Source organism: Phallusia mammillata, chromosome 2 (genome assembly GCF_965637545.1).
Source record: "Phallusia mammillata chromosome 2, kaPhaMamm4.hap1.1, whole genome shotgun sequence".
In the NCBI taxonomy this organism is placed as follows: Eukaryota; Metazoa; Chordata; class Ascidiacea; order Phlebobranchia; family Ascidiidae; genus Phallusia; species Phallusia mammillata.
In genome coordinates this window covers 12,309,129-12,325,430 of record NC_137253.1, presented here as the reverse complement: position 1 = coordinate 12,325,430, position 16,302 = coordinate 12,309,129, and the positions used below count along the sequence as shown (strand labels likewise).

Genomic DNA, 16,302 nt, shown 5'->3' with positions numbered 1-16,302 from the left:
CCAGATTTAAATAGCGGCACGAAACTTCCGATTGCCACGATGCAATCAGGTAACGACGAAACAATAAGGACGGTAACAATAAATCGGTACGAGCTATGTGTATAGGGCTGTGCAGGTTAATAATATTATACTGCGGACACAGTATAATATCTTAGCCTGAGAAATATAACTGGTACACAGAGTTTTATGACAACGAGAAGTAATGAAGTTTATGTTCTTGATTTTGGCGTTGTTCTGTTACTGTGGATATACACTTGGTGAAGGTACTGTATTACAGACTGCTATATTTTATCACAAAGTAGTGTCATTAATCTAGTTATTCGCGTTTTAGTGATATTATTATTTACTGAGTCTAAAATTCTCTCTCAATAGATCGCAATGAACCTCGGTCATCTTTCTAATTTTATTTCGGTTTACGAAGGTTCAAGAGCTTCTTTTCTAAAGTTTTCATACTCTGGCGATAACAATTAAGAGTAATTTAGTGGATATTGCTAAACCCTACGTTGCTTCTCAATGAATCTCAAAATACGATATGTAATTGACTTTTATATTTCGGTTAACAAAGCTTTATTTTCGATTTGCAAAGCTAAGGCTTTTAGTCTATAGTTTCGCACCTTATCCATTATGTTAAAATTTGAATTACTTTAACTGAGTCAGTAAAAGTTTTATGTATACTTAAAACATGGGAAGGACGTATTAAAACTGACGTTGTTTACTCGCAGAGAGAACGGTATGCGAATGGTGTTTCAAAGAACTGCCCTGTGACACAGGCTCAGCTGGAAACCCAGGAGATGTATGCTGGAACTGCATCAGAGCAGTTTGCGGTAATTGAATAGTTTTGTCTTAATACAGTATACATAAGGAAACCTGCAGAGCAGTCAACGATTGTCGCTTCTATCTTTCCATATGTATAAACACCGGTAACAATGTTAAAAATGCTTGTTTGTTATTGCAGTAGTAGCCCTTGTGCCAACTGCATTGGAAAAGTTAATTATATGTGTACAATACTAATCAATTGCAAATTTGTCTTAATTCGCAGAGTCCAGTTTTACATATCGCAACCTTGCATCAGATGGCGTGGGGTGCATTGAGGATACGTGGCAAGATCCCGCACTTTGCCAAGCGTCTTGTCCAGTGTTCCAAGCAACTCATGCCGCGCAGTTACTGAACTTCAAGTACTGCTTGGAGCCTTGCATCAGTAAGTCAAAGTATTATCAGACTATTAGGATTGAAATGTTTTTAAATATTATTATTACGCGCAAAGAGTTGACATTAACTTGCAGTTTTGTGAAACGCCTTAAAGTTCATGCTCTTTTCCTTAAAGTATCGTTAATGCTGTAGTTGAAACATACAAATATGTGTCTCTATTTCAGATTACGCTATGGAAAACGGCGTTGGCCAATGCCGCCCAGAAGTGCCTACACTTTCCGCTGGTGCAATTGCAGAATGCTCACCCACTGAGGTTACCGAAGATTGCGGTTCTTGTTACCGAGCAAACAAGTGCTACACCGACACAGAATTGGATGCTTTGGGGCCATGTGGTACCGCTCTACGTACAACTTGTCCAGGACGTAAGTTTGGATAAATACACGTTAAAAGTGAAGCACATTTGTTTGTTTATACTTAAACGCAATCATTTGTGACAACAGCCTTCATTCTCTTCTTATATTTTTATGACAACAGTAGCTCAACAGGCTTAACTTGAACCCGAACTATGGTATTATTAAATCGGGTATAGGCCTAAAAAGAACCATAAAGTGGGATAACAACAACAACAACCTAAAAAAGGTTATGTTCGGCTGCGGTTAAATATTTCAACAAAAACTTATTTTGTTGTGAATTACTTATTTGCCGAATTACAACCTTCTCATTCTTTTCCACTTTCAACTAAATCTAATAATGAATGTCGGATTACAACCTTACGGTTTTAGATTTCTTTATGCACAGGTTTTAACGAAACATGCTACAGCTTAACATGGGAAAACCCATCAACGGCTTGTCCAACGTTTGACCGCCACGTCCGACTTCGCCTGCAAACTTGTGGAGTATGCCTGGATCAATGTGACGGTCAGTGCAGAAGCAAAAATATAGGATGTTGTGTGTTATGTTCTATTTTACATTGTGTAACAGAAAGAACGCGTATTAGACACTGTTTATAGTCAATCCACTTACAAAATAAGTAAAAGTTTCAGCTAAAATCAAATGCACTTAACGGTCATTCTTCATTCCGTATCATTTCACATTCTGGGTTCAATTTTAGAGCTAACATTGTTTTTCGAAATGTAGAAATGTCAGCCTGTCTGCAGAACTGCGAGAACTTCCTACCAAAGTTTCCATTGGGTGTACCGTGCCCCTTATGTCGCGTTTTGTGTGCAGGTAACTAAATGTTTACCACCCAAGGTAATATGTACAAAAAACATTATTTTTTCCACTGATAAGAAAGGAGAATAACTTCCGAAATTATCCGGTATTTTTCAATATAGTTCGTAAATTTTAATCCTAATTTTAACAAACCAACAAAAATGAAAAAAAAGCTTGAGGCTCGTAAAACATCACCGTTACAAAACATGAAAGAGATTATTCGGAGAATAAAAAGACTAATCATAAAGGGATTTAATAATAGTATTAGCAATCCAACTTATAAAAACACTTTTAGGCACAAAGAATCCCGAGAAGTGCATCATGGAGAAGTGCCAGTGCAACACGTGCGACACGTGTGTAGAGCAGTGTGAAACAACCCACGGTGAGTGGCAATCAACGACCAAGTAAAAGATGAAGTAACTTACGTTAGATGAAGTAACTTACACGTCTTGCACAGTATATTACACGTGGAAATGATAAATTATAATGATCTAATATAACATAATCTGTTTGTGTTCAGGAACAAGTTTCTTTAATCTGCTGAACCCGTGTGTTTGTCTTGAGCGTGCTGCACCTCTAGTTAGCGCCGTTGGACCACGAATTTTAGGTAAGCATTACTTCTATGTTGTATGCAACAGATGTCAGTTGCAAACAAAATCTCAGGTTCTAAATTAAAATCTGTGAGTGGAGTCTACATAGCCTACCTAAGCGACACGTAAAGTTATCACACACGAAGGAACATGGTAATCTGCATGCTTTTAAAAAACAATCATTTGAGTTTTGTTTAATGTGGATGAAATACTCAATAAGTGAATACCAGTAACTGATTAAAAAAACCCGTTTCATCAGCAAGCTTTCTTTTAAATCAAAGCAATCCGAGTCTTTAACTAAATTTGTTAAATTTTAAATTAACTTGAATTTGTGTCCGAACCCACATTTTCATAACCTATAAACCTAACTTTTTTGCAGGAGGTCAAGTAGCATGCGAAGGAGATTGGCCATTCGTGGCTTACTTATATGAAATACCAAATGGCTTAGTTACCGGGTTTATATGTGGTGGATCCCTCATCAATGACCAATGGGTTTTAACGGCTGCTCACTGCATATCAACGTGAGTTTAAAGCGGTTTGCACATTTAAAAAAGGCAATATTTAGCGCACAATATTCTTGATACTTTTTATTGTTGTTTTGGCAATGGGTAGGCTAGGTAATCCTGCATGCCGGTTTAAATTTTCCTTTGAAAAATAAATTAACCTATGGTTAATAAATTATATTCAGCTGGCACCGCGAATGCTGGCGAAACTACAAAAGAACCAATACAGACAAAAATTCAAAAAGTAAATAATTACAAGGCATAACTTAGTAAATATGGCACCATAGTTGCTTAGTCAAGGGACGTAAGAAACAAATGCATACGCATCGATTTGCAAAACCATGTACTTCATGTCATATTTTAACAAATACAGGATACAAACGCAGATCAACAATAAATCAAAAATCATAAATGAGATCCCGAAAACTTGCTTTTCAGGATAGATGCAACGCTCTACGGCGTTGTATTGGGAGAACACGTCAGATCAGTGACGTCGGGCAACGAACAGATATTTGAAGTGTCCGAAGTTATAATCCATGAAAACTACAATTCACTGAATTTTAACAACGACACCGCCCTACTGAAGGTAGGTTTCGCATCTGTCAACACAGTTTTTTTTAAGGGCTTTCTAGATTATGGTAACCAGACGGCCGAAGTTTTTGTGGCCGAAATTTCTATTATACTATGATTTGAACGATAGAGAACCATCCGGTCAATTTTCAAAACCAACTGCGCGGTTTATGCCTTATATAGGTGAACAAGAGTGCTAAAGGCGGGTTATGTTTTACGTAAAAGTATGCGATTTACGATCCACGGCGTATGCCCACATGCAGGCGAAATAAATGTTCAGCATAACGTCAAATGTACGAAAGCTAAGTGAGTCCTGTTAAAGAGAACTAGAAAGTATCCATTTACCACAGTAAATCCGTACAGCTTTATTTGAGTCTTTGACTTTCCACGCTTTCAGTAATTCTCGTTTAAGCAAGTAGTATTGGGGGTTAGCGGCACAACAGCTATCAAGAATAATCTGGAATTTGGCCAACTCAAATATGGTGACCCCTGTAGATAGGACCAGGAAAAAATAGGTCATTTTAAAACACCCATGGTTATAATTCCAAACCATCAATTGACTATAAGGTTTCAATGCGACAAAACGTCAAAAAATTGTTACATTTGCAGTGAGTGAAAATACAGTGTAGTAAGGAAAAAAATGCACAAAACCAAGTTGTAAAAAGAATTGAAAGATAATGCTTCTTTTAAAGCGCAAGGAACCAAAAATATATTTTATACAAGAGTAACAGAGTTCAACGCATTACTTGCCAAAAATTAAACGTTTTTCTGATGAAAATAAAATTGGAGCAGTAACCAAAACGAACTACGTTTCAAACTATTTTCTGACCAACCTTTATTGTAAAATAAAAACGTTTTTATGGTACAGCTGTCAAGACCGGCCATAATCAACAAATATGTGATGCCAGTTAACTTGGTAGCAGCGGGTACCAACACTGATGATGATGCATCACCATTTGCCGGAAGCTTGTGCGTTGCATTGGGCTGGGGCGCCATCTGTAAGTATTATTGTATTTTGCTGGGGGATGATTATTCTGATGTTTTAATACATCATTTGAAGTTCAACCTACAAAACAAAATAGAAACAATGGAACAAAAATTCGGAAGGCTTTTTAGTGCACATTTCATAAAACTTTTATTGACTGGGCTGTAAATATGCTAAAGCTCGCATTCGCAAATCTGTGTAAACTTAGGCACCTTATATTTATGGTCCCAATCGTGGAATTCAGACAACTTTAGTTGTCACGAGATACACCACACCATGTATCAAATCAATACAGAAGGGTCTTAAACGTTACAGCACCACAACTGTTTGCACAAAAGTGTCCCGCCTTACTTTAAATGCAGTACAAACACTGATCCCGTTGGCTGTGGTTAGAGCTATTAGGGTTGAGGTTAGGTATCATCAATAAAAATTCAATGAACCTAACCCAAAAATTTAGTTTATAATGCAAGATGTTTAAAAACTTACTTCCCAACCCTACCCCTGTTTAGTCTCTAAAGAAATAATTTAGCTCCTGCGTCACTTATCGAAAATTAGCTAATTGTGCGGGTGACGTGAGTTATGGTGTAAGTAGCTATACCCTGCCCAACACAATATTTGTTTGGAAAAAATAATTTAGCGTCATGTTTTCGCAGCCTCACCCGGCGGCATGAATGCAGACTACTTGATGCAACTGGGTAAACTCATAACTCCTCGAGGCCTTTGCTTAGATCAAACTTTCGACAACTCGGACGATTACATGTCTCGAGCCGTTGGCGCCGACCAACCTAAGTTTTGTGCTGGAGGAAAAGAAGACGAAGATGCATGCGGGGTTTGTATAATATATTGTGCTTAACATATTGTCAGGGTAATAGGCTTGCAACAAAAACATTAACACAAATAAGATCTGTACATGACAATGACTACTGGCAACAAGTTTTCAAGTAATATAAGCTAGATACTACAAAAAAAATTCTATAGACAACTAAACTGAGCCTAATAATAATGGTCTTTGAACAGGCATTCACCGCACTGACATAGAAAAATATTTTTTATGACAACAGACCAGATCAATGTTCAGCTTTGATTAGGAATTATTTGCATTTATCTTTAACGCAAAAGATGAGCCTTTTCAGTTAAATGCCTTTTTATTGTATAATAGTAGGCTACAATTACCATTTTTATATTTGATGTTTTCTGGTAGGGTGACAGCGGTGGTCCATTGGTCTGTCTACATGATAACAATCAGTATTATCTTCACGGCATTACTTCCTACGGTACTGACGATTGTGGACAAGAAGACAAACCCGGAGTCTACGCCAAGGTAAATACCAATAACTAAATTTTAATCTAACACGTCAGTTGTTATGTAACACGTCAATTTTAATATCAAGTACGACCTCGAACAATTAAAGCTTTAATCCTAAAAAAATCGAAAAAAAATGGAACCGAATTAAAACGAAATGCATTTTCGACGTGGGGCCCAGCAACAAGCCTAATTATTATATTTTTTTAACCAGATTGGCGATTTACGTGAATGGATTGATGCAAACCTGCCATCCGTGTAACATGAAGACATCACGGAAATCCAACAGAACTTTAAATGACCATGATGTGAAATAAATAGCCAGAGTTGCAGCAAATATACTCAATAAAAACAATTACAGCAAATTTTCCGTTTATCAGCCAATGTTAAGTTAAGGGAATAGTTTAATTATTTTAACTCATGAACCAAACGGGTCAGGAATTGCCGTGCTAATAATGTCATCAAAGTCAACTGTTAATGCCATCAAAGTTGTAGGTCAGTCCAAATCGGGACAAGGGGCAAGCCGCCAAAGTAGTGTTAGTCAGGTCCGAATGAAAGGCGTTTCATTTAATCTAAAGCTTGAACCAAAGCCGACTTATTCTGAACAACCACATCAGCAGTATGCTATATAGTTTAAAAACCTATCACCTGTGTAAAATTAACCCCGCTTTCAGAAGGTATATTTGCTAACAAACTAATAGCATTCTGTTCCATAATTCTGTACCAATAACGAGAGGTTCTTTATCGCATCAAACAGAAGTCAGAATCAGTGGACTAAAAAATACGTAACATCAGACTTTAAAACTTCCTTAAAATCTCCAATCGTGATTGCTAATATTGGGGAGACAGCCGATTCTCGGACAGGAGGATATACCAGACGGGGCATGTGACGTCACAGTGGAATATTGTGATGTCATTTTTATTAAACCTTTATGCCTTAATAAAAAACATAGTGTTTGGGATCATGTATGGTTATGCCGATGAGTAATAGTTAAAGTAGGCATAGTTGGTTTTTAAGCCATAACTAAATTTCAAATTTTTGTTTGTAAGGTTACGTTTTAGCTGTAGTTAACTGAAAGTGACTTTATTGTGGTGTCAGGCGTACTTTAGAAGCGATTTTTCTACAAGTGTAGCGAAATTTTACTTGCTTGTTAGGTTTTGTCACCGTCACTTATTGTTTTTGTTCTTTTTCGTTGTGGCACCTTAATTACGTTTTTGTGTTATGGCACCCTCGCTGCTTTCCCTTAAGGCAGGGGTTCTTAAACTGGGGGGCGTGAAGGGTTCGCAAGGGGGGCGCAGCACAATCTGGCTGCAAAGTTTTCACTTGCAAACAATTGTAAATGAATGCATTGGAATTATGTCGGCACTGATTTCGAACTTATTGTTTAAAGTAAACGCTTCATTACTCTGAAATGGATGTCCAGTTGCACTAACCAAACTTTTCTATACACTGCGGGCCGGATACGTTTAATACTAATTCGCGCGTGCAGGCTAAGCAGGCTTGGTGCATAAGATCGATTTATCAGACCTGCCGAAATAATTCGGTAACATAAGCATACTTTGATTTTGAGAAGCAGAAAACCTGGCGGCTATGTATTTTTGTTTCACATGTCACCACGAATTAGGTCGGACATGTCGGCCGAAGTATCCCCGTTGCAATTTAGCCTTATACTCACAATAGTTTCAGATCATTGAAAATATGACGATAAAAAAACAAAAACAAACGTAGAGTATGCTTCAAGTCTTTATCATTCAAGTAACTCAGCGATTACCGCATGAATATGCCGTTAGCAATGGTGTGTAGGGGCTATTCCTGATGACGTCGTACTTATTACTACAGAAGTATCTTTCGCTGTAGATGTTTATACTTTAAGTCCCTGGCTATCTGAGCTACTGCTTGTCTGGGCTTAGTCCGATAAGGAAGACGGCGTTTTAACCTTGAAGTTAGTTTATTGCGTTAAGAGAGTTATACGTTCTGATGTGTGATAGAGATGTTAGCGTCTCTCTGATAGAGAGAAAGCTTGTCTCTGGTATCGTTACAACACACATGAACATATATAATGAGAAAGGTGACGATGACGTAACTGTACAGATGGTAAAAGGTGTTAAATAGCGACAAATGACAATCGAGGTCGAGCACTGATAAGGTGACGATGACGAAATACAACGTTCATGCAATCACAGTAACTCGCATGATATTTGCGCATATTTGTTCTGTAATACACGATACACCACACAGGCCACCCCGCCGAAAAGTGCTTTTCCGGAGAGCGTGTCTTTCGTGTGGTGGCATGCAGGTAGAGGTGTATACAAAGAAATTAGTTTTGACATCTGGCTTGTGTTAGAAATTCGAATGTGTAAGAAACTTAACAAGACATAGCACTTGGCAGGGTTGGCTAATGTACACGGTTTGGTGCGGGCAAAGTGAAAATGCACATGTGAAATTCTGGGGCAGTGCCTCCAACATGTGTTAACTGGCAGTGTGGTGCAATCTGCAGTCTTATGAAATGTGTCGCTTTGTCGGATGGTATAAAGTAAAGTAATGCCTGGCGACTAACAGCATTACTGCCTACGAGAGCGTGCCCGTAGTGAAATGTGCTCAAAATGATCTAGCTTCGGCGCTCAGTGAACGCTGGCGCGACTATGGCGCGACTATGGCGCTTTGTATAAACAGTGCCCTATGCGTTTAGCTTAAACACCAGAATTACCGCTAATATGAAGCATTCCCTCTGCATTTTTCCTTAGCACGTTTTAGCTAAATAAAATTCGTTTATCGTATAGAATTGCATTGCCATGTCAAGTCTAAAATCAATTTTGTACAGTTCGAACCTATGGTAGTCACTATAGGGAAGGTCGTATAACAATACTGACGAAGTCATTAGAAGTTTGGACATAACACAGGGTTAGGCGTTTTGACGTAGTCATTAAAGAGTTTTCTAACATAACACAAAGTTAGGCGTAGCTTAGTAATAAAACATGCATCAAAAATGAAACTTAACTTTTAGTGTTTTTAACAAGCAACATCGTCATCGACGCTGTGGACCATTTTGCTTTGTCGTCTTCTTTTTTCTTGCTCTTCTTTGTCATGGCGACTTTTGTGCTTCAGATAACGGAGGTATTGCGGCTTCTCGGTTTTTCCTCCGTTAGGTATCAACGAGTACGTATTGCCCTCAGTATGTTGGCTGATAGACATGTCCGGGTAAACCATCTTGATTGCGGACGGTTGACCGATGGTTGAATTAAACCAACTGGCAAAATCGTCTTGAAGACTGTTGGTTTGAAATTGCCAAGGAACTGTAAATGGACAGCTGAGCTTCGTAGTTGAGCGTCAAGATCACGTCGGGTTCGCCAATTTCTGCAGGGGATTTGCCGTCGCGGTTGTTCGAACAAAAACGCAGAACGTGCGTGGTTGTTACTACAGATGTATCTTTCGCTGTAGATGTTCATACTTTAAGTCCCTGGCTATTTGAGCTACTGCTTGTCTGGGCTTAGTCCAACAAGGAAGATGGCGTTTTAACCTTGATATTAGTTTATTGCGTTAAGAGAGTTATACGTTCTTATGTGTGATAGAGATGTTAGCGTCTCTCTGATAGAGAGAAAGCTTGTCTCTGGTATCGTTACAACACACATGAACGTATATAGTGAGAAAGGTGGCGATGACGTAACTGTACAGATGGTAAAAGGTGTTAAATAGCGACAAATGACAATCGAGGTCGAGCACTGATAAGGTGACGATGACGAAATACAACGTTCATGCAATCACAGTAACTCGTATGATATTTGCGCTTATTTGTTCTGTAATACACGATACACCACAGGTGCAACGATTTCGATGTCCAGAGAGCCAAACAGCAAGAGGATTGGCTTTCCGGCTTTTTAAAGCAAAATTAAAACTAAGCGTCCGAGAACCGTAAATTTACTAAAGTTTTCATTTTAAGAGGATGGAAATATTATGTTTGTTAAATAAAAAAGGCAATATCATGTCAAAACATAGACAATCATATACTGTCCGACATGCCCCCGGGTATGCACGTTGTTACCCTACTACCGGAGCAACCACGAACATTTAGTGCTCTAGGAATTCGGCTTTTTATGCGCATTTGTGGTTGGGTTTGGCACTCGCACCCATTCTTGGTGAAAGACCACCCATTACAACCAACTCATATTTATATTCATACAAGGCAAATAAAAAAAATATATATCGTGGATTTACCAAAAAAAGTCCTTACCATCCGTGGTCTCACCAGTTGATGGTTTTTGTTCAGTGATACAAAGACAACAGTTGTACATACAAAACAAACAAACAAACCCTAGGTCAAAAACTTGTCATAAAAGATTTGAAGCAAGCATCACCGACACTGTTCCTGTACGCAATGCAGCAGACTAAGCTGTCAACACAAATTGGCATTTTCCTTCCAACAAAGTATAGCAACTGCATTGACATGTTGCCATCCAATTCCGAAAAAATACATGAACGTTTGTGTATTGGCATTATAATAATATGGTACATCAAAAACTTGTGATATAAGCAAACACTTACCAGCTAAAAGCAAAACAATTCACCCATTTGCAGAAGATGCAACAAAAAAAAGACATTCCAATTTGCTGTTGAACAGTTCCAACCAAATCCAAATCCACTTTTTCCAAACTTTATAATAGTGTATATATATTTGTTGTATGGTATTATGAGGTGATCCAAGGCTTGGATAGATAAACACTTTTTATCACAGTTTAATTGACATTATCAGTACAACATGTACTTAGCTGCTGTATTTGATTGCAGTAAACATACATTGAAAAAAAATGTGTTTTACTCACCTTGAAGACAGTTTAACGTTTTGTTTTATTAAGTTCATCAATCAATTCTCAATCAAATCCCGATTTTGCAGCTGCATCATTTTAATGTTGAACAACGAATCTTAACAAAGAATGCGAAGGGGGGCATATCAATCTTCAATTGAAACCTAAAAATAACTTTAAAACGCATAGACCTAGCTTCACTGAAGTAATCATAGCAAACTTTTAGGTTTTTAAGAAGGCATATTCATAATTCTATTTGTATTCAAATAATAAATAATAGCAACAGAAGAGTTCAAAAGTATGATTACTCTGAGACCACAACCCTTTATCATGCTTCGCACAAGATAACACCTGTTCCCTGACATACTTCCACTGAAAAGCGTGCAGCACACAGACAAGCAATCATCGCAAAATGCCTCCAACGTACCAAAAACGTTTTGATGTAAGTTGGTCGCGCTTCATTGGCTACCATAGAAATAAGTTAAAACTGATCAAAAATCATGTTTTTAAAGTAAACTTATGAACCGGGAAAGGTAAACCACTTATTCCCCTACGTTTAGTTTAGGAAATGCTTGTAAGCATATTTTTATAATCATGAAATTCTTGCAGATGCAAACAATCTGCATTTTTACTTTAAGTTACAAAACAAGCTACTTTTTCCTCCTTAATTTTCCCATTTGTGTACTTCCCAAATAAGATCACACAAACCAAACATTTTCAATGGTTGTTTATTTCCAAATATGTGGTACGATGCCATTAAATAAAAATGCCAAAAACGTCAATAGCATGCAGTGGTGATAATGTGTCTAGCCACATATGCATTTCATCTATGTTTTAGCACAATACATTTGTTGGTTGATCCAACTTGAGACATCTGCAACCTGCAAAAACAGTTCTAAATTTCTATTGTAGCCTACAAAGCACATAAAAAACGGGATGGAAAATCTACTTGATGACTGAATGTACGGCAGTAGAAGATAAGATTAACCGGGCAATAAGATTATATGCAGTGCAAAAACGCATTTCACAATTAACATAGTTGACTTTTAAATTAAAGGCCAGTGTTTCGTTGGGTATTTGTTTTGTAAACATAGTATATCCAACAAGCAATGTTCTCATTTTTGGATCAATAAAGCTAGTCGAAATAAAAATTTCCACAGAGAAAACATTTAAGGTTTAAGGCCGTAATAGGCAAAATGTTTCGTTTAATGCAGTGGTTCTCAACCTTTCGTGACCCGTTGCCCCCTAAAAGTGACATTTTGGCCTCGTGGCCCCCTTCAAGTAACCCTGTAGGGCCTGTGCCCCCCTTAAAAAATGTAAATTGCAATCTCGTGTTGGAATTCGGTACTAATTTCAGCTCTAAACAGGTCAAATAGAGTAAACAAGAGTCCGTAATCGTGAAAAACTTCAATATGGACAAATGGTATATGAAACAGTCGATTAAATTAGGAAATAAAGTTAAAAAATAGCTTTTAGTGGTTGTTTCTGGTGACTCTACACCCGTGCCCCCCTCGAACAACAGCTTGTGGCCCTCCTGGGGGGCCATGGGCACTGGTTGAGAACCATTGGCTTTCAGAGAATGAAAATGCTTACAATCTCAAAAACATACCAAAAAGTTTATATGCTACGCCGAAAATCAGTTTATTCTGTAAAGTCCCCGAAACGAGTCAAACAGGTAAAATGGAGTACAGCTGTTAAAACTTTTATCATTGTAGCCCTACCTTTGCATATACGCCAGGTGCGTATGTAATGCCACAACTGGTCTTTCCGTATGAGGTGATACCGTGAACATAATATTTCGTGTCGTTATGTTTGCAGACGAAAGGTCCACCACTGTCACCCTGCAGGAAAAAAAATCACGACTTTGAAAGCCCACATAACATTCATTTGCTGTGCCCTTTTTTTTAACTAACCGATGAGTTGAAATTAAACATCAAACACTAAAGTATTCATACCCTGCAAGTATCTTTGGGAATGGGATTAGTTTTTCCGGCACAAAACTTGGGATCAGTTTCATGGACTTGCTTTTGGCCAAACTCTGAAGTTCCAGGCGAGCAAAGCATGCGAGGTAGTATCGTCAACCGAACTTGCCTTAAAACTTGTGCTGGTGGGCCTAGTGGGGCGCCTGTTGGTTGAAAAACACAACTCACATGCAAGATGTCATCAAAATATATTAATATTTCATCGTATTTTTGATTAACATTGCTTTCATTCTTATGTAATACATGACTGAAACGGGATGCTTCGATCTTGTTAGCTATCAGACTTAAAACCTTAAAAAATATTTCAACAGAATCCCACCAAGTTTAACGCAAGGCTTGTTTAGTGTAAAATGTAGCGTCTTTTTTATTTTCAATAAATTGCGTTTTGCGTACAGTCACTTACTTTCAGCTCCCCATCCAGTTGCATAACATTCAGACGAGATATAATTGGGACTGTAGTTGTTATCTGTGGGTGTTCCAGGTGGTACAATTGCAACAGAGGTCACATTTATATTGAATAGAACAGGGCGAGAAAGCTTAAAATCAAAAATAAAATTGTAAATGTAAGATTTGGAATATAATCATTTAAAGTAAGTTTGCTACGTTTATTCAGGGGGGTTAAATCAAGACGTTCCCGAGAACAAATCTCGATCAAGCGCCCTGAACTATTCGACCAAGTCTTCGAGACCGATTTGTGGCAATATGGCGCCCACTAACGGATACCATTTTTTTCAGAAACACAGTCAAAGGGGGATAACGTTTGATAAAGACTTAATAATTTAACTATTAAATTTCTCTTTAAAAATCAACTGATATGAATCGCCACCTCTTTTTAAACTATTGGTAATAGCAGTCTGATAATTAGTATTTCATGGAGGGTTTTGTAACAATTTACCTTGAGGAGTGCTACATCGTAGTTCAATGTGGGTCTGCTGAAGTTTGGATGAATAACACTTCTTGCTAACTTAAAAATTTGCTCTTGTCCTGTGAGAGCTGTACGCTTGTGAAGTCCCAAAGCGATGCGTGCAGTTGGAGAAAGGAAAATTCTGTGTAACATTTTAATACTACTTAAATTAGTGAATTAGCGTGTACAAACAGTACGTACTGAATTAAAATTTCATAATTATTCCTACTAGAGTTTGTAATAATCTTGCTTTGCTCACAAAACGAAAAATGTCTTGCATCAATTGTACGGATGAATTGCACATGTGATTAGCGAATTGCTCACAGTCACCTGGCGAAGGTTGAGTTAAAACGTCGGTGAATAGGACAAGTTGCAGACACAGACATAAAAAGCTACTTATTTTTGATGTATATTTTGTAAAGAACTTTAAGCATTTACCCTAATGCGTAATGTAAAAAAAACGTTAACAAAAGACTTGCTGATCGCAGTGAGCCGCAGTTAGCACCCATTGGTGATTCACGAGACTTCCTCCACAGAAATGCTTTCCTTCAATCCCATAAAGAGTTGAAAAAATTAAAGCCATCCAAGGCCATTTTCCGGGTTGTGCGTAGGTCCCTCCTGAAAACAAACCCAGTAAGCTCGATGAAGAAACCTTTTTGATACATTTCAATTAATTCCATGGTCGAATACTATAACAACCTGTTGGATTGCAGTCGATTACACAACAACTAATTTGAGACACATCGTGTGTGTATAAAAACTAGACTAAACCTTTTGCCGCCATCGTTGATCATTATTTTTAACGGTTTTAGATCGCTTTGGAATTTTTACGGATAACTTACCTATAATTCTTTTCTCAACTTTTCTTTTAGGGTAAGAAATGACGTCTGCTGAATTCAAGTCAGATCCTTGAATTCAAAGAAGTTTAGTCGTGACAATAAAAGATTACGTTTAATTGGGGATTGTTAACAACGTAAAAGTCGCCGATGTATTGATGCAAGAGTGTATACACTCATAGATTTACGTACTTACCTGAATTAACAACAACATTCAGAAGTAACAACCCTAGCACAGTAGTCGTCAGAAAATTGGATACAAAAAACGAAACTAGCTTAACCATTGTATGCGAAATCTCACGTTAACTTGATACACTAGTTAAACAAAGTTGTGTTACACTAGAAGCAAGCATTTATACTAGAGACGCGTATAAACACAGTTACGCTTATTAACACATCAGCTTGCATAATTTATTCATCCGGGAATTTAAACAAAAGGTGTTAACATAATTTATGTAGCCGAACTAATTTAAATAAAAAAAACTTTAGTTGCATTTACTGAGAAACCAACAAGGGTGTTTCGTGGTAGACAAATGTTTGGGAAGCTATATTCCAGGCATTCCTTTTATGCTTGCAAATAGTCAACTGTATTGTTTTCAAAAATGAAAAACTTGCATCAAAACATTTTATGATTATAAATGAATGAAGTAGTATGACTAAAACACTTGCACACAATCAAACGTTGATACATGTAAACCATTCCACTCTATATGTAGTTTATGCATTTTTAAAACCAGTAGTTTTTGTGACTCCCGCACACTTTAAGCGTGTTGGATCAAATAAAAAGTATTTTGTGCTGTATTCGTTAAATTATGTATATATGTTATTGATTTATACATCACTGCTGGACCATCTGCATTCCAGCACGTTTTTGTCTTTTCGAGTCTCTTGGCTTTGGATTCAACCGCTTTTCGTTCTATAAGCGTTTTGTTTCATTGCGGATTCGCACATGCAAAATATTTCCCATCTGCACTTTGCTGACATGCCAAAACGGACGACACTTTTATCCTGTAACAACCAGCGCCACGTTTTATGCCTTACTTTTCATCGTATTCCTATACAACAACTAAATAAATAACTACAGGACTTCAGACAGAACGTGAGTATTAACGAGCAAAGCGAAAGCTGCTGAAATCTGCAAAAAAAATTCAAAAACGACTAACTTTATTGACATATAACTTAGGAAAAGAGCAGCCTTAGCCTGCAAAGCAGCGTTTACGACATAGAATAGCATAGCTAAATTCTGTCCCTTTGAAAAAGTTTACTGTTTCTTGCAAAACCATGAAAACATGAAGTTGCAACCTTCGTTTAAAGTTTAAACCTTTACGGAGTAAAATGCCAGTTTAATTTAGTGCCTCGCTTACAAACCGCGTGCACCACTAAAAGCAATAAATTAAGCAAACGTCAAATACCGCTTAATCGGATTGGTCGCACTTCACTAACTAACATACTAATATGATATATGTGG

At 37.5% G+C, this 16,302-nt stretch overlaps 2 protein-coding genes and 1 long non-coding RNA gene across 4 annotated transcripts; 1 reads left to right on the top strand and 2 right to left on the bottom strand.

The window, feature by feature from the left end:
• The first annotated feature begins 64 nt into the window (after positions 1-64).
• Positions 65-6,649, top strand: LOC145213534 (uncharacterized). Its single transcript, XM_080081846.1, has 14 exons — positions 65-263; positions 723-824; positions 1,040-1,198; positions 1,374-1,571; positions 1,948-2,067; positions 2,287-2,376; positions 2,657-2,743; positions 2,882-2,968; positions 3,331-3,472; positions 3,893-4,040; positions 4,893-5,022; positions 5,663-5,838; positions 6,211-6,330; positions 6,527-6,649. The coding sequence occupies exons 1-14, from the start codon at positions 203-205 to the stop codon at positions 6,572-6,574; spliced, it is 1,668 nt and encodes a 555-aa protein (XP_079937972.1). The 5' UTR covers positions 65-202; the 3' UTR covers positions 6,575-6,649.
• LOC145213536 (uncharacterized) lies at positions 3,617-11,321 on the bottom strand. 2 transcript variants are annotated; one of them, XR_013856846.1, is made up of 4 exons: positions 11,131-11,321; positions 10,853-11,013; positions 6,183-10,744; positions 3,617-5,806 (listed from the first exon to the last, which is right to left on the bottom strand). It is a non-coding gene; the product is annotated as an uncharacterized LOC145213536 (long non-coding RNA). The 2 variants fall into 2 exon arrangements; XR_013856847.1 differs by having other exon boundaries at positions 10,853-10,960.
• A 1,144-nt stretch (positions 11,322-12,465) lies between these two features.
• Positions 12,466-14,151, bottom strand: LOC145212993 (CUB and peptidase domain-containing protein 1-like). The gene is made up of 5 exons (XM_080081237.1): positions 13,990-14,151; positions 13,498-13,630; positions 13,068-13,237; positions 12,834-12,953; positions 12,466-12,471 (listed from the first exon to the last, which is right to left on the bottom strand). Exons 1-5 carry the CDS (start codon positions 14,149-14,151, stop codon positions 12,466-12,468), a joined length of 591 nt encoding a protein of 196 aa, XP_079937363.1.
• Between the last annotated feature and the right edge of the window lie 2,151 nt (positions 14,152-16,302).